The following is a 27,190-nucleotide window of genomic DNA, read 5'->3' on the forward strand; positions in this document are numbered from 1 at the left end:
GGACACAAGCAGACAGACCAAACCTCTGACTGAATCACACAGGGCACCACACTCCCTCTGTAACTCAACCACATACAAGCGGAGTTTGAAGTTGATTGGTCGGGCAGTTCCCGAGATAGTGAAGGACAGACACATACACACACACACACACACATACACACACACACACACACACACACACACACACACACACACACACACACACACACACACACACACACACACACACACACACACACACACACACACACACAGATACAGTATTTCACGTTTGTAGTAGGATTACACATGAAAGTGTTGATATGAATTAAGGGTAACCGGAACAGTGGGCACCAGGTATTTCTGGAAACCATTTTAAAAACATAATAAATTTAACATTTTACTAGACTCGGGAACGATGCAAGTTGGGTACGATGCAAACAGGTAACGAATGCCCCACCCTGTTTTTCATTGCCCGTTATACCCGTTGTCAGAGTAGCCATTGTAACCGTCTGTCTGCCTGTGTCCCTTTTATAACCATACATGGAGATCTCTGTACCTGTCTGTCTACCTGTGTCCCTTTTATGCCCATATATAGATCCCTGATGTCATTATATGTCCATGCATGCCCATATATGGGCAACTGTATATCCATATATGATACAGTATGGACATATCGGTCGAATCGACAGTTCTGGATAACCGCATATCCAAATACTCGGCGGTGGGCACCACCCTCCCTCACGTCCTTGCCGTTGCACACGCAGAGTTTGAAGTCGGTCAGTCCCATATACGCACATGACCATATATGGGCATAGAGGTCGGATCTGTGGCTCTGGACAACCGGATCTCCATATATGCCTATATATGGGAATATTGGGTTTGTTATGGTTGTGTCTGAGTCATAGTGACATGCCTATATATGGGCGTATCGGATTTGTTTATGATTGTGTCTGAGTCATATAGTGGCGTGGTCGTGGTCCTGCCTATGGGCGTATTGGGTTTGTTTACTGTTATGTCTGAGTCAGAGTTACATGGCCGTCCGTCCGCCCATTTCAATATAGGATACCAACCTCAACTTCATATATGGTGATTATTCTAGATCTCCATATATGGAACCGAATGATTGTTCGGTTCCATATATGGATTGTTGCGTATGATGCCCTGACAACCCATTGAGGTTAGACAACACACTCCATATATGGTTATGGCATAGTAACATGACCCGTTCTGTATTTGGAACTCCATATATGGACATAGCTGTGTCATAGTGACATGAGCGTGATGTCATCAACATACTGCCAGGCACACAATAAAGGTGCAAACTGCGATTCATTGAGGATATCGAGAAATCCCACCAGTGTGTGTGTACTGAAAGATGGCGAGTCGGTGTGTACGAGCAGTTAGACAGAGCTACTCTATTGTAGCCTCAAAATCACTACTACGGTAAGGACTTTCGTGTTGCTCCAAATGTGTACGTTATACCGTACGTTTTTAGATCAAAGTTAATGCTTTGAGCTTGCCTTGCTGTCATGTGAACACATATGTGTGAATAGAAGAACGCTCGCCCCAAAACACGCCCGCCGGCCGGGTCAAATCCGGCGACCTCGGAGCAGTCGCCACCAGGTGTCGCCACCAGGTATTCCTAAACTTAACCTCAGTAAACTATGCCTAAACTAAACCTAACCTTATTCCTAAACTTAACCTCAGTAAAACTATGCCTAACCCAAAATGTATTCCTAACCTTAACCTCAGTAAAAAGAATATAAGAATACAACCGCTGGGGGCGAGCGGACCATTGTCTTTAACTGAGAAATAATAATAAACTGACTTGTGTGAATATCATAAACTGTTCACATGATGACTTTATTATATGACAAGAAGTGACCTTGGCTAATGTTCTCCATTAGGTCCAGGGCATCTCCACGGTTGCTGTGTACAGATGCCAGGCAGAAGAATGGACAGCGGTCTGCGGCGGAGGAAGGTGGTGTAATGCCAGAGCAGAGTGCAGTGGAGGAGAAGAGCCAGCTGAAGGAGGTCATGGTGAGTCAGTTCACCAGCTAAGGGGGTTGAGCTCTGCTATAGACTGTTTGTTCTGTAACAGAAGTCTCCAAGTCTCTCCAGCTCTTTAATTAACTGAAAATACACTTTCAGGTGGGTTGCCAATTTCAGCCAATCAGGAGAGGGTACCCATTCATCAGCTTAAATTTTGTAGTGTTCCAGACAGTTCCAAAATGTTCTGCTCATTTATTTGACATCACTTCCAATTTCACTTGCTTATCCTGTATCCTGGACATTTAGCAGATGCGCTTATCCAGAAGCCAGAGACACTTACAGAGTGCACTATCAGAAGAAATATCATGAATAATACTGTATCATTGTATTTTAAATGTATGTTCTGATCTTTTTCATACTTTTGTTACTAGGAAAAATATAAGAGGTCCTTGGCAGACATGGAGAACCTCCGGGCGAGGAATCAGAGGTTGGTGGACGATGCCAAGTTATATGGTAAGAAATAAAAATATCATTACAAAAAATGTATAGGCCTAACCCAGAAGTCACCGCAAACAGCATAGGCTAACATCTTCTTAATTGTCCCACTCAATCCCCAAACCCACTAGGGATCCAGGGCATCTGCAAAGACCTGCTGGAGGTGGCCGACATCTTAGAGAAGGCCACGGAAAGTGTGCCCAGGGAGGAGTTGGCCCAGAACCCCTACCTGAAGAACCTGTTTAAAGGCGTTGTGATGACTGAGGTGGAGATCCAGAAAGTCTTCTCCAAACATGGTCTGGAGAAGATCAACCCCGATGGCCAGAAGTTTGACCCATATGAACATCACGCCTTGTTCCACGCACCCATGCCGGGCAAGGAGCCTGGTATGGTCACAATGGTGATCAAGGTGGGCTACAAGCTCCACGGCCGCACACTCCGGCCGGCCATTGTCGGTGTAGCAAAAGCCCCCTAAAAGATTATATACTCTACTACATACTTTCTTCTTCTCCTGTGTGGATTTTGCATCCATTGTGTTGCATTACTGCCATTACATTTTTCCACTAATCATTATTCTTCCCAGCAGTCTGGTTCTCTTTAGAAAATTTAGCAATTGCTTCTTTAGCCTGCCCACTTCCACTACATTCTAATATTCCCTTCATTCCTATACCTGCTGATCCAGCTCGCTCCATTCCCTCAATCATATCCTTCCTGCAGTACACAAGAACATGCTCCACTGTTTCTGATGCCTGATAAGATTGGTTCCTCAATTTGATTTCTTGTTTTCTGGACATTGAAACACACAGGTATACTACAGGAAGTTAGTTATTCATATAAGTTCAAACTGTCCTTCTATTATCTACTGCAAAAAAGTGAATGACATTTATCAATGTAGCACAGCAGAAACGCCACAATTAATATGTTCACAGGTGTACACCATGGTTGTTCTAAATCTCTTTAGAAACTTTGTGGTCTTTGTTTCTTTGATTGGGTTTTTATAGTTACCCACTCTGTCTCTCTGAGGGATACTTTATACTTCCTACAACAACCTTGTCATTTTCATAGAGAGAGAGTCAATAGTACTAGTCTCTCTAATTAAGAGCGTCTGCTAAATGCCTAAATTGTACTTGTAGTCAGGCCACAACTTGACCTTCTGGAAAAACCCTCTGGAGTAATTATGGTTTTGTCACAGATATTACTTACTTACATTTTGGTAACTATTTAAGTAAACAAAAGAAAACAGATTTTCATTTACAGAGCAGTCTGTTAAATATTAATGTACTCATTACAATGAATCTTCTTAAAAAGGAATATATCTCTGCTGTCGGGTAGAAACCAGGTAACTCAAAAATGTTAATTTGTCAGGAAATGAAAAATAAACAAAACAAAAAGTGGAGTTAGGAGGTTTTGTTCATCATTGATACATTGATGGACCTCCAAGCTCACAATGAGGTGCAAAAATGCAAAAGTGTCAAGATGGAGTATATCAAGATGGTTTCTGCCCAACAGCTACTGTCACTGTAAATTTAGGGAGACAGGAAATGTTAGAAATCTCCCACGCTACCCAACAGACCGGTAAATGTCTAGACTACATCTCCTAGGATATGTAGTCTATATGTAGGACACCCACCAGACAGCGGTCCATCAGAACACTTGTCTTTAGTACTAGATTGGATGGGCTGGAGGAAAGGGGAGCATTTGTTTTGTTTCACTCTCTGAATAAAGAATGATTTTACATGCATGACTATTTACATCACTTGAAAACAAAGCAGGCCCTCCAACAGCAAGGCCTCAACGCTTGAGATGCACACCAGAGTGAGCCGACAGCCAATGCCGTGTTGGCATGCCTGCAGTGTACGGAATAGGTCATTTTATCACTTATTGTGAAATTGCACATATGCAGGATGTTGGTTGAAACAAAGCGAGCGCCCCATTTCCCGACCAGATGTATGCCTCTGAAATCATTGGAAAAAAAATATTTAAACATGATTCAGAACAAGAGAGTTAGATAATTCTCGGCAGCAAAAGTGAAAACAGTGACCATTAATCGTAAGACCTACTGTGGGATATCACATTTCCAGGGAAAAGGTTTCCAACATTACCAGTATGTTGGAAATGTTCCAGTTTTCCTACATTTACCATGACATACATAATTTATTTTACATTTCTAATGTTAAAACCACCACGTTTAATATCTAATTAATTCAAAATGTTTAGTATTGGAATGAGCAATTTCAGACATATTCAGAGCTTTCTATTCAACAAGTTGGTGCTCAAGACAAGTTTACAAGTATGACATGTAGGACTCAGCAGCATGGTTGTTAAATTACTAAGTAAGGAGGAACAACTAAAGCAGCATCTCACTCACATTATTTTTATAGGACTATGACTGTGAATGCTCTTATATTCTGTAAAGCTCAAAAGCACTGTAAAAAATAGCAGTGTGCAATGCACGAGTGAGATAGTGGCAGAGATAGTATCATTTCATCAGAATCACAAAAGCCAGTGATAATAATCACAGAACCTACTAACCATTCAGAACGCACATTGGCTAAGGAGAACAATTCATTCGGCACTGTTTTTTCCATTAAAAAAAAGCATAAGAAACAGACAAACCTTCCATAAATGATTTCATTTTTATCAATTCAAAAAATGAAGAAAAACATGAAGATTGTGCACTTGGAAAAAACAAAAAAACACCAATTATTATATTTCTATGGCCTTCAATCATTATTTGGCAATAGAAAAAAATGACTGCAACCATGACTAAATTGTAGTTATAAATAAGGAGGGATACAAATGTGTGCAATAGTGAATTATCATCCCAAGCTGTTGCCAGTCACTGTTTGCCAACAATTTCACCTCTTGCACTGGGTAGTCAGTAAACTCAGCAAAGGATCTACTCTAACCAACAACAAAAACATTTGCTCTATGATATGTTCACCAAAATACATAGAAGATTTAAGAATCTGCTGATTCTTCTTGCTACTTTAATTAAAATAAAAAGGAGCTCTTGGAACTCCTTGTTAAAAGTTTCTATAATTTGCTACAGGTTGATAACGCCCAAGCCTTCAAACGTCCTAATACCTATAGTATGGGTATTAGATATAGATCCTATACCTAATAGCGTAAATCTCCTGACTTTATTTTGACTTAAGTACTTTGTAAGTAGTAGTAAGATTTCCCAGTGAAAATTAACTAATGCCTAATGCACTGTATTCTCCTCTATACAACGGTGTCGCTCGCCGAAAATAGCTCACAATGCTTCGTATTCGTGGCACGTTGTGCGCTTGTAGATCGCCTATTTTGGGCATGCGACACTTAAGCAGTTTGGTTTGTAAAAATAGTTTGGGCCATATCTTGATCTTTAAGCTATAGTTAAATGCAGAAGAGGAGAAATACCATTGCCAAGTGTTTTTTTGTACTGAACAAATTTCCCAGGATACACATTCATCGCAGAATAACATACTGTAGCCCTTAAAGAAATTAAGTAAAATAATTGCCATCTACAGGTATGTATATTATTTGATAGAATGGAAATTAATGTGTAAACTGCAAAGTTCCTTGGCCGTGCTACATCGTCTACAACATAATATGCAACCAGCTTTTTTTGCATGGAATGCATCTATTGCCAAGAAGCAATGCTACGTTAAACTGCCGGAGTACAGTTGTTAGACATGTCTTCTTCCATAAAGATACATATCGGCCCGGGGATACTAGTCAGCCATTCCATACTGATTTAAAGCTGCAATCTGTAACGTATTATTTTAATGAATAAAACAACCAATCTGTAGTATGATAAAATATGATAGATGACAATATAACTCAGACCCAGGTTCAAATTCTGGTTAGAACATGACATGTACAGATTGCAGCTTTATTAAGAGTATAATTTAGAGTTTATCATAAATACGCCCTGAACACATGTGAAAATATATACACTTATTACAGGAGTGAAATGTTTATTCCTGATTGAATAGAATAGATTGAAAGAGCAGTAGAACGCTGTGCATCAGTGTGAAATTCAAGCATGGGTTTTCCCTTCACCCGATTTGCTTTTAACATGTTCAAAGTTCTGTTATTTAGTTTACAAAATAAAATTTGCAATTAATCAAATCAAAAAGGTTTGCATTGAACGTGTTCTCAATCATTATTACAAAAGCAATTTATGTACCAAACTGTGAACCGTGAACTCCAAATTGAATTTGGACAGATAAAACCATTCTGTGCCAATTTTCTTAACAAAACTTCATTAAAGTGGAATATCTCCAAGATTATTATTCAATCATGCATCAACTGCAAGATGCGATTATTTTGTATATCATTGATTTCGAGGACACTTAACTTGCTAAATTGAGGTCTTGTGATGTGATATCTTCTGGGAAATTGACTGTACATTTTGCATTTTGAATGGACTCCACTGCAATGCTGTCTCCAGTTGATACATTTTGAGAGACAAAAACTCATAAGTTGCCAAACTCACTACAAGGAAAATCCATTGCTGCCTTCCTACTAACACTGTATAAGTGACCATCTCTGTTCTGTCAACAGATGGTACTGTAGCTATGGCACTGAAACTGTCTGTACAGATGCACATACAGTAAAGCGTGGTCAATGTGTGCGATGTGGTGAGGGGGAGATTAAAGTGCATTCAAATGGCGCACAGAGCAGGGAGGTATTTATTGCACGTGTGTCAGTCCTCTTCGTCGCTCCAGAAGGCATCCTCTTCATCAAGATCCACACCTTGGAACAGTCTGGAACAGACAACATAGACCATGTCTTTAAAGACACATTCAGGCACTGGGGAAATGATTGTTTAGCTGTGTGTGATGGTTATGCAGGAGTGTTCAGGTTGCAATTTATCCAAACATGTCACTGGATTAATTATGAATAGAGAATACGACTGAGGACTGAGTGATCAAATAGTTGATTATATGTATACAGGTATTGGGATATTCATGCTGTCTTTCTCCGAGAGAAAACAAGTATAGTACTGTGTGAAGAGTTTCATATATTGTATGTGTTGAGGTGTGTATGTGAATTATAATAGAAAGACAAATGGCCAAGGTGAAGGAAAACAGCACAATCATCACAAGTTTTCCTTCACAAATCAGAGTTGAGGGTATACAAATCAGGGTTTAAGTCTGGTTGTAAGCAGGGTGAGTGGGGTTTACATACTGGTTATAGCAGGGAGAGTGGGGGTTGTTGAAGTGACTGTAAGGGTTGACTTTGCTGAGCTGTCCCAGGCACAACCAGCAGAAGTACTGCCTGCAGGACGTGCACGTCATCTTGTTGCAGCCGTCCGATTTCTATAGGACAGAAGGTAAAGATAGAATGAGACGAGGGCAGAAACGAAGCTTCGAGTTATGTGGGAGCTGAGCTCCCATAAGGAAGGTTCTGAGCTCCCATGACATGTGAGGGGTCTCTAATATCTATATACAGTATCTATAAATTCACGGGATCTCTGCGTGTGTGTGTGTGTGTGTGTGTGTGTGTGTGTGTGTGTGTGTGTGTGTGTGTGTGTGTGTGTTTCTGTCTGTATGTAGAGAACCATCCAACCAATCGACTTCAAACTTGAAGTGTGTATTGCTGAGAACCCAAGTGTGAAGTCAGTCAGATGAGTGGTTCTCCAAATCATCTATAAATCCACAAATCTCTGTATGTCTGTCTCTCTGTGTACAGCTTAACACATTCACTGCCAGAATGTAGCCATTCACGGACATATCCGTGATTTAAAATCCACGCGTTTACCGCCATTCGCGGATATGTCCGTGATTTTTTTTTTTTTACAGAACCCAAGATAACTTGATCCGAAGATTTACTGCTCCATTCACTTCCTGGTTAACTTATTACTTTAAAATCCTGTATCTCGGCTCCTGTGCACTTTTTTTTTTTTACTATGTATTTTTGGTGAAACATGCTATTTTCAACTGGGTATAACAAGAGAACGGGAGGTCACGATGACATTTCTTTTTTCACGGAAGCACAGTGATTTCCTCCGTGATTAGCAACCATCAGGTGATCGATCATACTGGAGATAAATATTCTGTGGTTCTTGAAAAAATAGTCAGAATGCTTAAACATGCTGGCAGAAAGCTACATGCCAGCATTAGAAAGCCCGTGGCAGTGAATGTGATAACACATTGACTGCCAAGATCGTATATATGCGTTCTTTCAAATCCAACACTTGCTTGCCGAGATCACATACATGCGTTCTTTCCAAAAAAAAGTTCTACAAGGGGCACCCTACAGGGTCCCCACACATTTTTAGCAATGAATTTCCAAAACTTTTCCAAAAACTTTCCAGAATATTTAGCCCAATTTCCAGGCCTATATAACAATCATTCGGCGCAATAATGTGTCTCTTACTCCTATGTAGAATGCCCAAAGATAGGCAGTGTAGCAAAAATAAAGTTTGAGACATACATTAGGCTGCCGTCACACAGCCCGTTCGGCGAAAAACTACTTATGTTACATATTTCGTGTAATATTATTCATGTTTATGAAAATGTTTTGTTTTAACAAAATCAATAGCCAAAAACAATGCATAGCCAAATATTTTTCCAGGACCCTTGATAAATTCCAGGACCTTTGATGATGTTCGATCAATTTCAAACCTTTTCCAGTACTGGATTTTTTTATTTTTTATTTCAAAATATTTCCAGGAATTTCATGACCGTGGGGACCCTGGCCCTAACACAGCTTTGGAATGATCCCTCGTCACTCAGAGAAGCAGTAGGCGAATGTGACGTCATTCCAAAAAAACAGACATCCACCCAGTATAGGATTTTTAGAAAAACACTCCTAACTCAGTTTGTTTTTGTTGTGTTTTTGTTGTGATGTTATTGTTCCAGTGGATACACACGGACTCCTTCGCCTACCGACGGGGACTTTTTTTTTTTTTTTGTACACAACGTGGCTTCCACGGCGTTTCAAAGATCGTTTACGCAGATAATTACGCAGGCAAGGGGATACAAAACGCTGATAATATCTTGGCAGGTAATGTGTGACCTATGTTGCATGTCTTTCCACGTCTGTCTTTGCCAATTTATTTGTCATTTTAAATGAAATGGTCCAACCCCTGGTGTACATACCTGTATATTTGTCCCACAGCGTGGGCAGCCTTTACAGTTCTCATTGAGCCAGTCTCTGCTGAAGGACTCTTCCACTGCTTTCTGGATGACCCTTTTCCCATAGCGCTGCTCCATGAACTTCTTCCCGTCTGTACTGGCGGAAAGATACTCATCCCTCAGGCCACGCAAATCATCTGTACAGAACAGACGACACTGGCTTTAATAAGATCAGCAGTCATCTTTCTTCAAAACATGTTCAACTTCTCAATATCTTGTTATATCTAACTTTATTCTGTTTTCTGGTTAATGGCCAGTCTGTACAAGACTAAACCAAAAACATATAAAGTAACTCCCAGAAAGTTTCTCCTTGTAAGCCTCCACAGGAATATGATTAATTGAAGTCAAAACCACAAATTCTTTCCAAGATTTTAAGGCAAATTCAGCCACCTCGATGTTGGAAAATTGGCAAAAATAGGTGATGATACGCAAAAAGCTAAGAGGAACAGTAAAACACAGGTAAACACCTGCAGTGATTTTGCAGTGGGACAGGCCATGGTAGGTCAGCTTGCAGAGGGTACAGAAGGCATAGCGACAGGCAGGACAGATGCCCATAGTAGTGTCTGGCTCCACCATGACGGCGGTGGCACAGGACTGCCGGGGGCAGTACACCACGTCTGCCATCAGGTCCAGAGTGGACTGCAGCAGCAAGCGGTCATATCGAGCAAACAGCTCATCGTCCACCAGCTGCTTGACCTACGAAAGAAGACGGGCGGATGGAGAGACAGAAATACCCAGAGCAAAATGCATTACTCATTATCAGGAATCTACAAGCAAAATAATATGATAAAAAAGTGAAAAAGATACTGATGGCTTCTGCCAGTGCATAAGGCAACGAGAGAACTGCACAAACACACACAGAATTAAAATACTCGCAGTGATGTGAGGTGTATCAAAAACAACATTATTGCTTTTTTTTATGTGCCAGTGAAATCCATAATATTCAGTGGAGCCACACAATCTAAAAGCATGTAGATTGGCCATTTTCAAGTGAAGGAATTTGGTATAGAGAAAACTTGCACATACACCCCCCCCCCCCCCCCCCCCCCCCCCACACACACACACACACGCACGCACGCACACACGCCTTGCTCACCTGCAGTGGTGTGGCAACAGAGGTACATTTTGGCTCAGGGCAATTAAGGCACTGTACGTTGCCATCTCGTATCTGAATCTGGAAGTATTCCGTCATGCATGCCTTGCAGTAGACGTGTTGGCACTGATTGAAGCACAGGCAGCCCGAGCCCAGCTTCTCCATGAAGCAGATCCCACAGCAGAACACCTTGCTGTCAAACACCTTCTGACTCTGTGCCTCGTCAAAGTCCAACAGCTGAGGTAGGATGTCGGCGCGCGGGTCCACTGCCAGCACGGCCCGTGGATCCAGCTGATACGAGGGTGACGGTGACGAAGATGCCGATGACCGCGGTTCACAATTTCCCCTTTTCGGTTTCCTTGGTCGCTCTTCTTCTTCCTGATCAGAGGATTTGCCTGAACACTTCACGGCTGAAGAGAGTGAAGAAAAGTGCCGTTTATGTTTAGAGCCATACATATGTTTTAGAGAGATATATCGGCCAAACCATTGTATCGGCCATTAATTGACTTTTGACAACATTAGTATTGGCAATTATGCAGCCTATGTGTCCCCATTTTTTGGCCTTTTCAAAAATAGCATATCTTCGAGCTCACAATGCTTTGCAACAGGATGAGCTTGTAGATTGGCTATTTTGGAAACATTATGAATTATTTGTGTATATTTTGTGAATAAAAATGCATATAAGTTCAAATAGAAAATTGTCTATAGAAACTTTAATCAAATCTAACTTTGTCAGAAAGTGATTAGAAATGTTGCTCTTTTTGACGACACGTCTGTCAAAACATCGGTAATCTGTGGTCTACATGACACAGTTAGTTATGGCCACAAGATACTGAAAGATGTGCATGAGCCCATGAAATACAGAGCATGTGGCCACTAGAAATGCCATGTCCAGACTGCCCAGGAGATGAAGATCTTGTGGTGACGAGATCATGATCTTGTGCACGCCACACGTTATATCTTTTGGCCACATGATCACATGATCTTCTGTGCTGTTCAGTTAGTTAATGTATGTTGCGGCCACAGGATATATGACGTTCCCAGGAGATCCTGATCTTGTGCAAGAATATATATACTGTAAAAAAGGAGAGGACAGATACAGGGAGGCAAACTGGAGCCGAACATTCAATGGAATGCAAGTCAATGAAATGATATACCGTAGAGTGCACATAAAAAAAAAACAGATCATGAATCTACATGTGATATGTCTTCTTTTATTTTCATGAACCGATAATCTGACAAAGGTCACAATCATTAAAAATAGTGTTTATTCATAAGCTGCGCCAACTGGCTCTCATTGACTTGATCTATGGCCCCTGCTATGACGTAGAACACCTGTCCCCTCCTTCTTTACATATCCTTAATCTCATGGGCAGTGGGCACACGATGCTGTATAAAGCAGCCCTTCCAAAAGGCCAACTGTTGGCCAATAGCAGAGGTCCCTGGCGTTGGGGGTCATCTGCTACAATAGATGTGTGCATATTATCAAGAGACCGTCGACTGCTGTTGGTCAAGTCGTTTTCACGTGAAAATACAAGAGAGCAGCAGCATTTAAAAACAAATCAGCTGCTGTTGATCATCTTGGCATAATATAGTCTACTCTAGACTGATAGGCTACATTATGCAGCCTGCAAGGGATATAGCCTACATTTTATACAAACAAAACTTTATCATAGGTACTGTACATAGACCTACCTACAAAATTGTCTATAAAAAAAAAAAAAATCACCATAGCATAGAATTGCAGGTTTCCAAGAGAATAATCTGTGGCTAAGAGTTTTGCCCTACAGCTAAGAAAAGGATCATACAGGAGGAGGATACTAGGCGCTCCCAACCACAGTCACAAATGTACATCTGTAGCTCATTGATTATTCATTATTTTGTGTATGAAATACAACTTTGTAGGACAGTTGAAGGCTGTTGATAGCACAATGTCCAATACTGTCTGGAGTTTTTAGTATGGTGTTGGCTAATTCATTGGACTGCCGGTATACAGCTCAAGTTACAGCAGGCTACAAAATGTAATATTTCAAATGATGTAGTATGTCTATTTCTCTTGATGTTTGCCAAGGCATTTTTTGCCAACTTTTATCTTGTCTGCCTCTGATCACAGTCACACATTAAACTGGGTTAAGACTGCAAAATTCTGAGATAGAGTAATACATTTTCCAATAGATGAGCTCTCACATTCTCACCCAGCCTATAGCCTATCTGAATCAAAAACGCAGTATCAGGGTTGGATTGGGGCTCTATTTGACCAGTAATCCTTACATTTTAAGGATTCTGGCAGCCTGCTGGACATATAGGCTCTATATGCTAAACTATGCGTAATATTTGCTCGGTCTGTGCATCATGACGCAAACAATAACACATCAGTCCACAGACAACAAGCTCAAACACCCAAACACCATAATAAGATCGCAGTCATGTACAACTGTGATGTAATCACACACTGTAGAGATGTAGTTTCAACCATGAGCATTACAACAAAATAAAAGAAGTAAAAACTAGAAAAAGTGCTCCTCGGAGCACAGGTCTCCGCCAGGTCAGGTAGGTTATTGTGGCCTCCTGGTGGCGCTATAATAGGCCAATGTGAAAAGGGTGGCATTTCTTCTTAGGCCATAGCTTCCATGGTGGGTGTGTCAAGTGGGCTTCAAGGCACATTTATGTACATGTTGGGAGTGTTTGCGGTTATCCACGGTTAACCATAGCATGACGCCATATCTATACAAATTAACATAGTAGTGAACTTCATGAGCCTTGGACACAATAACTAATAATTAATGTAGTGCAACTGACGTTAGGTCTGTGCCAAGTAGTTTCCTAGTTGTGTCTTTATCATCTACATTTTCAGAGAAAATCCCTTCATCTATTTTAAAATCCAAGTAATTAAAAACGAAAGTGAAACTCAGGGCCCTTATAAACTGGTATTTATAAGTAGAAAACAAAGCCGTCTTTCCCTCTTAAAGCTTTGTTTTGAAGTTAACTGCAGCCACCGTGGGCATGATGGCACAATGCAGCTCTAAACACCAATATATCTAACTCATATTAAAGCCACACACAACTAACACGGCGGGCATGAGAACAAATGCCAAATCCGAAGGTGTCTGGGGTGAAGACCTCAGTTAATTTGAGCACATATTCAAATGTTTCATTCAACATTTGATGAATACATCCACCCTGACTAACAGGCACATTGAAGTTTTCACGCCATGACTTGTCTAAATGCACATGATCTAATCATGTATCCCAGTAGATGCAGGCTATGACATCATGCAATAGTAATCCTCATCATGACAGGGGAAACAATAGTGAAGCTTACAGAGTCCAGTTGAAAAACATCTCCTTTCACAATCACAACGTGTAACCGTATTCGACGCTTAAAACGGGCCCACAAGATCCCAACCTTGTGGCCACTGGAACTGTAAGGTGTGGCCACTAGATGAAGATCTAGTTAGCACAACTCACAAGATCGGGCTTTCGTGAGGGATGACTTTTATCTTGTGGCCACGACGAGACAACAAACTGAACTGCGCCATGTCATCACCTCTCCTCATCCGTAAGGATCAGACGGAGATAATGGTCATGGTTTCTATTCACTCACTGAGGGAGAGACAGAAGCTCTGCTGATGTTTCCATGTAATGTGTATATCTATGTAATGTCTATCTACAGTATGTTGCCTACGTACAGTGTGTATGTAGAGCAATCTATTTTTTTCTTCCTTGCATGATAAACCTCTGGTCTGGACACTCCTCTTTCCTGAAAGAATGCAGATTTCCTCTGTTCTGCTTTCTTTTGCATAGCCAGGCAATGACACCCATAACACCATCATCTCATATTGTACCTGCAAGTACAGCAAATGAAACCCACAACACATCCTCTAATGTTGTACCTGTAGCAGGCTCACTCTTCTTGCGTTCACCGTTGGCCTTGCTTCCTCCCCTGACTACCTCCAGAGGGGACTGGATGTCCAGGAAGTCCAGCGCCTCCTCCTTGAGAAACTGGACCCAGGTAAAGAGGACAACACAGCCCTGGTTCTCCTCCCACAGCTCGTCCAGACGTTTGCACAGGGAACTCATCTGATATGCAGACGCACAGACAGACAGACAGACAGACAGACAGACAGACAGACAGACAGACAGACAGACACACACACACACACACACACACACAGTCTTCAGAGTAGGCCCGTCACAATTATTACATAATCGTCTAATCGCTATATTAAAAAAGCATAAATAGCAGATCTACAAGCATACAACGCGTCATTTTGTGACGCGTTGTAAGCTTGTAGATCAGCTATTTCTGTATTTTTACATGTATAAAATTATTAAATACGTCAATATTTCTTTGTATATTTAAGTTATTTTTCATATCTGCCCTGTGCAATTTTTTTTTACAAAGCCTAAAAGGCATTAAGAAATGGATTTTGTATTTATATGTTCCAATATTCTAGCCTGGTAAACCCTCCCTCCGGAAATCTGATTTCCATTTGATTTGAGGAAATCAAATGGAAATGAGATTTCCGGAGGGAGGGTTTACCAGGCTACCAATATTCAATGCCAAACACACAATTCAATCGTTAATCGCAATTATTTGAGTGACAATTAATCGTCAACTTAAATTTGTAATTGTGAATTTGTAGTCCTACTTCAGAGCTGTAGTGTTGAAATGACTGGGCATTTGACAGTACAATGCTTCTACTAGAGTTGTTTCGATACCGAAAACAGTATCGGAGAAGCTATCGATACTGCCCAAAATGCCGGTATCGGTGACGGCGAGTATGCCAGTCTATGCCGTTCCGATACCACGTAATTTGTCACATGATGATATCTCATTTACAGTAATATTTTTTTTTTTTTTTTTATAATTTTTATCCCGCGATTTTTGTAACCCATTTTTTTCACCCGGTGCCAATTTCCTAAGTGATCCTGTAGTCCTGTACCTGGCCTGTAGACCTGTTCGCAATTTGGTGTTAGGGGAATTTCTCACCTGAACTGAGTCAGTGGGTCCCTAGACATGAAAAATCATGGAGGTGCTTGTTCGCCAGAGTGGCACGAATGGCGCAATGGCCAAATCAAAAATGGCCGCCATCGGCTATGATGAAAATCCAACTTTTTTGTTTCTGAATGTATAAACAAATGTAATACCTCCATTTTAACTAATTGGGGTGTGTGGAATTCATTTTTGATATTGTTATGACCTTTTTGGGTGATTTTGACCTTGAAAGGTCATGGTCAAGGTAATTTTGCTATTCCAAAGACATTGGCCATAACTTGGCAATTGTTAGGAGTAAAAACAGGTGCAATAAGTCTATTTCAACTAATTCTGACATTTAGAATTCATTTCTGATATTGTTTTGACCATTAAGGATCATCTTGTCATTGAAATATCAATGTCAATGTCATTTTTCAATAATTCAATTACGATTTTGTACTTTACTATCCCTTTTATTGTATTCTTTTTCATAATCATTTGTTTTATTTACAGCAAAAGACATGTACATGAGAAAAATAACAATTCTAAACATCTCTGTTTAACTTTTATTTTAATTGGGTGTTGAAATTAGCAAACAAGACTATGTAGGAATAAAAGTGATATACAAATAAGACCATACCACAAAATATAATAAGAATTTTTTTGGTGGCCGTCATCAAGAATGCTGTAGTCTCCGAAAGAGAAGAAAACTGGAATCTACATGCGGACTCTATGCCAATCTTTGCAGAATGTGATTGCAAAAACTACTTGCGTCATGGCTCATGGTATCTTGAACAAATCAAGATGCTAGAGTTCACACATCCTGAGCTCTATCGGCGCTTCTCTATAGGCCAGTGGGTTATTCGGGATCGCCCAGGCTGGGTCTGGGCTGTAGGAGGTGACATGAAGGTTGAGCAGACCATTCAGCGAGTGTCGACGGGTCCAGGAGGTCACTCTGTAGTAGGAGCCACACACAATGCAAATTCTGTGGCAGAGTTCGAGCTCTTTTTCCACGAGATTGGGTCAATCACCAATGTCCTCAACTTTCTCACCAACAACCACACCATTAAAGATACAGAATGCCATCTCCAGCATGCACTGAGTACCACTCGCCGCCCTACATTCAACCGGAATGTGGCGAAGCTGCTGGACTTCGTGCTAGAGCATCATAATCCATACTCAATGATGGTCAATGTGCCTGTGCCACAGCACAACCTGCTCACAAAGCAAGCAGTTGACCGAGGGGTCACTCCACGCCTGCTCAATTGTCTAAAAAATGGGGAGCGTGTCTACTGCTCATACAGACATGAGAGGTTAGTTGAGAAGACCAAGAAAATGAGCTCAACCATACCAAAGTGGAAGTTACCTCAGTTCAACGAGCAACCGCTGAAGACGCCAACAACCATTCTGAAGGAGCAGAAGTTAGTCTCATCCAAAGGCATGGCCGAGGCACATAGGAGTATGGACATTGCTAAGGAGCGGGGCCGGCAGATACTTACTCATGAGATGCTCTCAGCATCTCCCCTGTTTGATGGTGACCTTCCAGCTCATGTCAACAAGTCAAAACGTGTCAGTGAGATTGAGCCTGAACTTGACCTCACCCAATGGAGTCCAAAGTCTACTCTTGCCACTCATGTTGTGGTAGATTTCATGTCGAAAATGTGGCAGATGCCACTTGCACGATTCCCTACTTTAGGTGCTGTCATCAACGCCATCATCAGCTCAACATTATCCCTCTGCCAAGAGCCAGGGTTCATCCATCTCATACTCGATTCCTACATTGAGATGTCTCTAAAGGAAGCGGAGCGCATGCGGCACACAGACTCAAGAACAGGAATCGACATCATTGGCATGAACAGAGACACACCCATCCCTCAGCAACTTGACAAGTTATGGGCGTCTGAGCAGAACAAGTGCAATCTCCAACTGCTAGTTCGGGATGTGGTGTGCAGTCAAGCCAGTCAAGCCTGTGGCAATGCTACCATCATTGTCAGCTCTGTTGTCTCTGAAGATGAGGTGCTCCCAGCAATGGCGGCTGGTGGTGAAAAGATCCCAGACCTATTGAACTGGATTGAGGAGGCTGAGACCAGATTGGTGGTGCATTTGGAGTGGTGTGTTCGTGTGAAACAGAGCAAGAGAGTTGTCATAGTCTCCAATGATACAGACACCTTCGCATTACTGCTATACTACACCCCATACTTCCAAGCACTGGGGGTGAAGGAGATCTGGCAGCAGTATAGCACTGGTGAGAAGCAGCGCATGCTTCCACTGCATCAAGCAGTCTCTCATCGTGGAGCACCACTAGCCAAGACAGTTATCAAGTTGCATATCCTGACTGGAGATGACTGCATGAGCAAGGTGGGGACCAAACATGAAGCTATGGCTTCTGACCCAGTACAATATTTAACAAACTTTGGAGAGGCAGACACCTTGACAGAACAAGACACAGCGTTGGCAGAGAAGTACTTGGTACGTGTCCGGACAGGGGCCAGGTCAAGTACAACTGCTGAGACGTTTGATGACCTCAGGGAAAGCTATACCAGTGCCAGCGCTGGAATTAATGCTATCCCTCCCACAAGTAGTGTGATCAGAGGTCACATCAAACATGGTGCTTTTCTGGTGCATAGGGCTTGTTACCTGCTTGCGACAGCCAAGGAACCTGAGGCAAGATTAGAGCCAGTGGAACATGGATGGGAGGAGCACTTTGGTACTCTACTGCCATCAAAATGTCTGAAGCCCTTACCACCGAGTATGCAAGTGTGCAGGCAAGTGCAACACTCGGCGATGTGGCTGCCGTGCTGCTGGAGTTACGTGCATCATATTCTGCCATGGAAAACTGGAAAATCCTTCATGTAAAAACCCATCACACTAACCAGCATGCACACATATATGGTGCACTGTAAGAGAAATTGTAACAAAAAGATATGATTTTATTTGTATATCACTTTTATTTTCTTATCTCGTCTTATTTTCTAATTAAAGCACCCAAATCAAATAAAAGTTAAAGGGGATATTTAGAATTGTTATATTTTTCATGTTCATGTCTTTTGTTATAAATAAAACAAATAATTATCAAAGAAATACAATAAAAGTGACTAAAGAAACAAATCGAGTTATTGAATAATGACATTGATATTGATATTTCAATGACAAGATGATCTTTAATGGTCAAAACAATATCAGAAAGGAATTCCAAATATCAGAATTAGTTGAAATAGACTTATTGCACCTGTTTTTACTCCTAACAATGGCCAAGTTATGGCCAATGTCTTTGGAATAGCGAAATGACCTTGACCATGACCTTTCAAGGTCAAAATCACCCAAAAAGGTCATAACAATATCAAAAATGAATTCCACACACCCTAATTAGTCAAAATGGAGGTATTACATTTGTTTATACATTCAGAAACAAGAAAGTTGGATTTTCATCATAGCCGATGGCGGCCATTTTTGATTTGGCCATTGCGCCATTCGTGCCACTCTGGCGGACAAGCACCTCCATGATTTTTCATGTCTAGGGACCCACTGACAAAGTTCAGGTGAGAAATTCCCCTAACACCAAATTGCGAACAGGTCTACAGGCCAGGTACTGGACTACTGGGCGCTACACCAGCCCTACACCAGCACTACACCAGTCCCCCACAGCCAGGGAGGCCAGGGCCGAGCTCATGCTTCCTTCAGTGCATGAGAGCCAACTGACCTTCTTGTCACCTGACAGGGGGAGTTTCCCTGGTTGGACGTAGCGCGTGGAAGGAACACGTTATTCCAACCAGTTCCCTTCCCCTCCATCAGGCGCCCCGGCTGTCATGGGGGAGGCGGTATAGTGACCAGGATTACTACATGTTTTTGTGAGGGTATTAACTACCCTAGGAGACACGGGGAGAACATGCAAACTCCACACAGAGTAGGCCCTTTCGCCAACCCCACCCTGGGTATGGGCGCTGATGACGCGGAGGAGAAGACACGCCCCCAGTGCCCACAGCGTCCCTGGCGGGAATCGAACCCAGGACCTTCTAGCTGTGAGGCGACAGCGCTACCGACTGCGCCACCGTGCCCCTTACAGTAATATTTTGAATGCTTCAGTTGATGTTGCACAACTGTTTTGTACTCTTACTGTACTATTTACATTATTTTACCTACTTGTAGCTGCACTTTAACAATTATGAATAGAATTTTGATTTATTCCTAGACCAGTGGTTCTCAGACCTTTTCATTTCTCCCCATAACTCTGACAGTGAACAAATGGAACCAAATGGTCCATTTGGTTCCAAGATATGGATACGCAAGATATGGGACCGGAATCGGTAAGGAAAAAAACGGTATCTCGGTACATCTCTAGCTTCTGACAACGTAGCGTTTGGTATGATGAGGTTCTGTTCAGCATGAGCCTTACCTGTGCTCTGGTAAGCCATTTGGAGCTGATGGTGAAGATCGGTGCGGAGGAAGATGGATACTCTGAAGGAAGCTCGAAGTTCAGGACCAGAGGAGGTAGGTAGGAGACACTGTACTCTGCCCGTTTTTCCCCTGTCAGAATATTCAATGTAGCACGTTTTAGGGCAGAAAAGGTTATGGTTGAGGTCAACACATCGTCACTTAACCCATTAAGACGAGTGCCGCGCCATGAGCTTGTAGATCTGCTATTTTTGAAAAATCATGATTTTTTAGCAAATCTTTGAATATATGTATTTTTTAAGTGAACATTTGTAACTAAAATCTTTGCTTTTGGTCCCTGGAACTAAATATTTAGTTCCAGGCTGCGGCCAAATGGGGGTTGGGCCAAATTGGGGGTCCTTGACATGAAAAAGTTTGAGAACCACTGATATTATAGCATAAGTGTTTCAGAAAACTGTTAGGATTTAGAAGACATTTGTGAGCGGGTCCAGTGCTTTAGGCATCAAGTAGGCATTTTTCATTTTTCATTTTATTACAGATTGTTGAAGTACAGAATATAAGCTTTCATATGATGTATCATTCATTGAAATTGGAACACATTTGAAGAAGATGTGACCATTTTAATCTTGTTATCTATAATAGTCCAAACTGAGATAATCCCTCCTAAAGAATTTCCACTTCTAGCACCTCTCAGCTCCAGGTAATGGGCGTGAACAATGGGTAATTTATTCAACCTAGCCACTCCTCTAATCACTCCCCCATTGACACCTTTCAGTCAGCTGTCCACCATATAGAAATTTGATGCAACGCAATTACATTTTTTTAAAGGTATTTTTTACTTTACTGGAGTATTTCCAATACTTTAACTTCTACTCCACTACAGATCAGAGGAAAATATTGTACTTTTACTCCACTACAATCATTTTAAACTTGAGTTACTAGTTACTTTGCAGATATAAATTATTACATTATAAAACATACATTAACCACTTTAGCCCTATTTTATACATAGTCTATTTGAAAATAGCTGATCTACAAGCTCACAATGCGCATTGCGACGCGTTGTGAGCTTGTAGATCAGCTATTTTCAAACATTTTAGTACTTATACTTTAGGTACTTTAAGTACATTTTGATACCAAGACTTTAGTACTTTTACTTTGATTGAACTCAAGTAACATTTTGAGCACTTTTACTTGTAACAGAGTATTTTTATATTGTGGTATTGCTACCACCGAGTGCTTCTTCCACCACTAAATTTGACCCACTGGTAGTCGACTAACAGTCGAGGGTTACCTATTAATAATGAAGACACGACCAGCTAGGTCCTGGATTAACTCCAACCTGGTGTTTGCACTCTCCATTTACAACCCGTACATCTACATAAACGTTCAGATTTCAAATATAAAGTGCTTATCTCATGGCCACGGATGTTACCATTAACTTCGGGTGGGTCTAAGTACCCGTATCTTCCATATTGTTCAATAAAAAGCATTTTAATCTGATCGGCGGCCATTTTCTCATAGAGTTATAACGTATCAGGAGTGCAATACACCCCCCAACCAATACGGCCGTGTAGTTGAAAAACAACGGAGACAATGGCCATCACTCGGATCAAAATGCTTTTTATTGAACAAAACGGAAGATACGGGTACTTATGAGGGCCCGTACATAATTATAACACCCGTGGCCATGAGATAAGCACTTTATATTTTAAATCTGAACGTTTATGTTGATGTACGAGTTGTAAATGGAGAAATGCAAACACCAACTGTACGTTCAGCCATGACGCTTGACCGCGAGCTAACAATGCTAAGCTCCTAGCCTAGCTCGTTATTCCACCGTTGTTTTGTCCACATCTTCAGTGAAATACTTCAATACGAACGTCGAGCGGCCTGTTGTTTAGCTGGGGCTGCCCTCAGAGCTGCTGTGTTCGCCACAATGTTATTATTGATAATAGAACTACATTCTGTCCCGAAAAAGACTAACGCAATACTGGCCGTTTCGGCGCTTCCCACCGTGGTGAAGTTAGTTTCAGCCTCAGGTTGAATATTCACCCAGTGGCTATTACTCCAGTAAAGTAAAAAATACCTCAAAATTGTACTTAAGTACAATACTTGAGTAAATGTACTTAAGTTACGTTACACCACCACAGAGAGGAGTGATACTGATGGGCGGGGATTAGGCTTGTAACCGGAGAACAATGGGCCAACAACCAACCAAAACCACTCACATGCTAATGTTGTCCCTGCAAGTTAAAACCACTCTCCGCCCCCAAAAGACCGACAGAAACACACAGAAACACTCCTGTTTTTGTAGTGTAATTTAAACCACTTAATGATTCTAAAACGCCTATCTTTTGGACTATAAACCTTCTTCAACATTCGAACTGTGTTAATATGAAAAAAAACGAAAATCACAAAAAAAAAAAAAAAAGTTTAAAGGCTATTTTCTAGTCTTTGTCAATGGGCGACATGATGCCCTAAACACCAGACCTGGTCACATTTGTAAAATCCCCAGAAGCAAAGATTTTAGTTAAAAACATATATATTCATAAATAGCAGATCTACAAGCTTGGTGCCGCACTAAGAGCTTGTAGATCTGCTATTTTTGAATAGCCCAAAGTATAAAATAATGTTGATAGCTAAAAATCTAAAACGGCGCAGTATGCGTTCACGGATTGAAAGGGTTAACCACATTGAACCTGGTGTCCCTATTGTGTTAAGCCTAAGTGGTTAAAGTTAACATCTCCTCCAAACAGCAGTGCGTTACCTTTCACGACAACTTTGAAGTCGGGAGGCAGTTCCAGGCACAGCTGCATCTCACCTCCCTGGGCCGAGTTGGCCCTGTGGAAATCCTGGTCATCATAGATACTTGCTAGAGCAAGCAGCTCATCCTCCTGCGATTCTCTGTCCTCCTCAGACATTTACATTCCTACAACAACAAAAACTGCACTTAAGAATATTTCGTACTCCGTTGCATGATGGTCTCAAACAACTGATCTTTTTGGCAAGCGGCGCCGTCATACTGTGGAGTATAAAACGTGGCTTTCCAAGTAACACTAGACCCGATGTAATAAACACAGTTGTCACTTGTTGCCAGCACACAGATGTCAAATCACGATATTGCTTATTATTCAACAAAACAAAACAAGAATCCACATAGTCAACATGTATATATTTCAGTACACTGCTCATACTGATATCGGACCTGTTTTTGTTTCTTTCATTGCCTATTTCATTCTAACTGTGATGTTGTGAAATGATGGAGCTTGTATGACAAAGAATTTCACCCACTTTTTTACACAATGTAAACCTGTGACAATGAAGTTGAGTTGTGTGTATATACTGTGTGAGCCAAGCTGGGGCTCATGGCTCATAGCACTGTACTAGATAATGTATATACTATTGAACTATGAGCCATCATCCATGCTGGAGAAGGAAGGGAAGTCACCACACTGCTCTTACCTGTAGCTCCCAGTAGAATTTTCTTTTTTTTTTAATGTTTAGACAAGTGGTTCTCAACCTTTTCACGTCCGACCCCCCCGAAAAAAAAAAAACATATGGACCCCCCCACCCTGACTAGCAGTTGGAATTGTAGGAGTTGAGGCATTACATTTAGTTTGCCTCGGTTCCACAGATAAATATTGTGAAATTAGCCGATCTGCAAGCTCACAGTGGCAGCGGTGGCCTAGTGGTTAGAGGGGCGGCCTTGATACCGGAAGGTCCCTAGTTCGATTCCCCAATTCATCACATCAATCCTGAATCACCGCTAAAGCAAAGCAAAGTTTGTTGTTTACCCAGGGTGTCGGACTAAGTACGAAACTTGTTTCCAGCCGGACCCTGCATGGAAGCCTTGCTCAAGGGCTATTCAGCGGTGATTCATGATCGATGTGACGAATTGGGGAATCGAACTAGGGACCTTCCGGTATCAAGGCCGCCCCTCTAACCACTAGGCCACCGCTGCCACCGCTGAATAGCCCTTGAGCAAGGCTTCCATGCAGGGTCCGGCTGGAAACAAGTTTCGTACTTAGTCCGACACCCTGGGTAAACAACAAACTTTGCTTTGCTTTGCTTTGCACAACGCCCGCTAACGCGAGGCATTGTGAGCATGTAGATCGGCTATATTGACGATAACCTGCCAACCAAAGTCGTCATCAATGGGGATTCCAAGCTAATAGAAAGCAACTACAGCCCTTCTCGTCCCGACAAGTTAGCATGCTATAATAGAAGCCATTGTGCTTGCCTTACTAAAAATAAAACATTCAAATCTGAAATCTTGTCTGAAATGTCCAAACCTGGCAACAGATTGTCACTGGGTAGGCACTAGACAGGTTCCGGAACTGTCCAGAGCCCTCCTCTGAGACACAGACTGCACAGACTAACATGGTACCATCTTATAATGACCATTAGTGAGGACCAATATAACGGTCTTATGAAGAGAATGTTGAAAATGGGTGATGTGGTACTTTAATGATTGATTACTGACAGTAGTGGAAGAAGTACTCGGCTATTTTACTTAAGTAAAATAGCAATACCACAATATAAAAATACCCTGTTACAAGTAAAAAGGCCTGTGTTCAAAATGTAATGCTGTGTGCAGAAATATTGGCATCAAAATATACTTAAAGTACCAAAAGTAAAAGTACTAAAATGTTTGAAAATAACAGATCTACAAGCTCACAACGATCGGCTATTTTCAAATAGCCTAGGTATAATATAGGGCTCAAGTGGTTAATGTATGTTTTATAATATAATGTATATCTGCAAAGTAACTAGTAACTCAAGTGTTCAAATATTTGCAGTGGAGTAAAAGTACAATATTTGCCTCTGAGATGTAGTGGAGTAGAAGTAAAAGTATTGGAAATTGGAAATACTCCAGTAAAGTAAACATACCTCAAAATTGTACCTAAGTACAGTACTTGAGTAAATGTACTTAGTTACTTTACACCACTGATTACTGATTAGTGACTACGGGCAATGTTGGTCAGGTTGCTCAGTCACAACCACTCAGATTGGAACCAATCATAATTATCGGCAGTGGGGTGTGGGGTTCATTCTCTGGGGGCACACACACGGGCACATACAGAGCTGTGAGTAATTTGAGATTTCAGGGGGGACTTTGCCCCTTTACTCTGACAAGTAGCTATGGCTAACGTTACCCTTTATCATCTGGCTGTACGTGTTGCTGCTGTGGCATCATGTTAGCAGCAACGGCAACACGTACGTCAACGTTAGCCGTCATCTTACATCATTTACCCTGCTGCTGTGTACAGTAACAGTACTGTGTAACAGATATGTTCTCTCTATCTATAAACTTTTACCACCGTTCAACACAGAAGCTACAAGCTAGCTAACGTCATCCAACCAACAACAACACGAGTTGATCATGATGTGTTAGCTGGTGGTAGACAGCTGTAGAACGTGTAGTTGACAAAGCAGCACATTATTACTGTATTATAGTATCGTTATTGAGCGTTGATACACTCGTTATGCTATGAAAGTGACAGTTTATTATCCTTACCTTCTCCACACTCACTGATGGCAGACCGACAGCACCAAGATTATGTATCGGTAGTGTTGGTCCCATAGGGCGGACGGACCATAGCGTTGTGATTGGCCCCTTGGTTGCCCCAGGTAACCAGTGTGCATTACATGTACATTGTGTTAGGGGTGACAGTGGTGGCAGAAGTACTCACATTGTTTACCTAAGTAAAAGTATCAATACTGCCATGTAGAAATACTGTTGCAAGTAAAAGTCCGGAATTCAAAATGTATACTTGAGTAAAAGTACAGAAGTATTGGTATCAAATGTACTTTAAGTACAAAAAATAGAAAGTACTCATTAAAAATAGCAGATCTATGCGTTGCAACGCATAGAGGAGGCTGCATTTCGAAAATGGCCCCTGTCTAAAATTCTACCTAAGTACAGTACTTGAGTAAATGTACTTAGTTACTTAACACTACTGATGATAGGTGATGATGTAAAATGTTTTATGTGACCGCAGTAGTGTGTTCAATTCTGAAAATGTATAATCGTTGCATTTGTGTTTAGAATACAAACAATAACACGACGTCACTCAAAGTCAACGAGGACAAATTTTGTAAAGTTAATAAAGTCTAGAATCTAAACTAAATAGACGCCCCTCGTGACTATGGGATTACACTTCCAACCTGCGACAAGCTCCCTCTACCGGTACACTAGGGCATTGGTTCTCAAAGTGGGGTCCGGGGACCCCCAGGGGTCCTTGAGGGAGTTCCAGGAGGTCCCCATCTAAATGATGGATAGTTAGGAACCAAATGGACCCTTGTGGGTATGTAATTTAAAATAAACATTGATTTTACAATATAACTTGGGGTCCCAGAGATAGAAATGCCATTAAATGGGGTCCGTAGCCTCTAATGCATGTCAAACTGGCGGTCCTTGAAATTAAAATGGTTGAGAATCACTGCTAGAGCCGTAAAAATCACAGTCACTCCTATAATAGGAGTGTGTATATTTTGATGACAATACTTTACTCAAGTATAATTTGGAATGCAGACTTTTACTTGTGTAGCTACTTTTTCCACCACATGGAGACTAATCTTATTTATAAGACTGGTTCTATGAGGCAGGCACATGTTCTCAGGGTTGTAAATACTTTATAATATCTACTAGTAATCCCATAGCCAGAGCCTCACCACATTTTCTACTAGTTAGTCTATGAATCCTTTATGATTTTTATACTGCATAGTTTCATTTATAATCTTTAAATTTATATGAACCGTGTAAATATATATATTCCATTGTATTGCACCCCCTAGACAAATTCATCATATTATGTGCAAACATACCTGGTAAATAAAGTAGTTTTGATCTAAATCTGTAGTTCGTCTTTTGTCAGTGAATGACACCATCTGCATGATTGTAATGTGTTTATCATTGTGGCATACCACGCTGTACACAGTACATAGACTACTGCACACCTGACTCATGTTCATGTACTCAGATGAAGATGACAAAAAAATGAATGTTGGTTCACAAGTGTTCTCAAGTATAACTATTGGTGCATCCCTATGTGGTGCATGCATGTTTAGGAGTGTGCAGCGGAATACCCCACTATGATAAAAGTAATGTTGCTTTCGCTACTA

General features: G+C 41.3%; 2 protein-coding genes across 2 annotated transcripts; one reads left to right on the plus strand and one right to left on the minus strand.

The window, feature by feature from the left end:
- Positions 1 to 397: 397 nt before the first annotated feature.
- On the plus strand, positions 398 to 2,944 carry LOC311057310 (grpE protein homolog 1, mitochondrial-like; the record flags this gene model as incomplete). The annotated part of the gene is made up of 4 exons (XM_084074265.1): positions 398 to 423; positions 1,890 to 2,022; positions 2,406 to 2,487; positions 2,601 to 2,944. The coding sequence occupies 4 exons, from the start codon at positions 398 to 400 to the stop codon at positions 2,942 to 2,944; spliced, it is 585 nt and encodes a 194-aa protein (XP_083930391.1).
- A 2,142-nt stretch (positions 2,945 to 5,086) lies between these two features.
- LOC311057903 (E3 ubiquitin-protein ligase RNF14-like) lies at positions 5,087 to 25,667 on the minus strand. Its single transcript, XM_084075055.1, has 9 exons — positions 25,584 to 25,667; positions 22,833 to 22,994; positions 20,064 to 20,194; positions 14,586 to 14,772; positions 10,696 to 11,102; positions 10,067 to 10,295; positions 9,564 to 9,736; positions 7,648 to 7,778; positions 5,087 to 7,223 (listed from the first exon to the last, which is right to left on the minus strand). Exons 2-9 carry the CDS (start codon positions 22,984 to 22,986, stop codon positions 7,163 to 7,165), a joined length of 1,473 nt encoding a protein of 490 aa, XP_083931181.1. The 5' UTR covers positions 22,987 to 22,994; positions 25,584 to 25,667; the 3' UTR covers positions 5,087 to 7,162.
- Between the last annotated feature and the right edge of the window lie 1,523 nt (positions 25,668 to 27,190).

The sequence above is a fragment of the Gymnoscopelus microlampas genome, assembly GCF_963454915.1.
Source record: "Gymnoscopelus microlampas genome assembly, chromosome: 12".
Taxonomy (NCBI): domain Eukaryota; kingdom Metazoa; phylum Chordata; class Actinopteri; order Myctophiformes; family Myctophidae; genus Gymnoscopelus; species Gymnoscopelus microlampas.

Coding starts and splice junctions, on each gene's coding strand:
- LOC311057903 (XM_084075055.1), bottom strand. CDS start 22,986: ATGTCTGAGGAGGACAGAGAATCGCAGGAGGATGAGCTGCTTGCTCTA. Junction 10,296..10,695: donor CTGTTGCCACACCACTGCAG/GTGAGCAAGGCG, acceptor CTTCTTTCGTAG/GTCAAGCAGCTGGTGGACGA. Junction 7,224..7,647: donor CACTCTCCCTGCTATAACCA/GTATGTAAACCC, acceptor TGTCTGTTCCAG/ACTGTTCCAAGGTGTGGATC.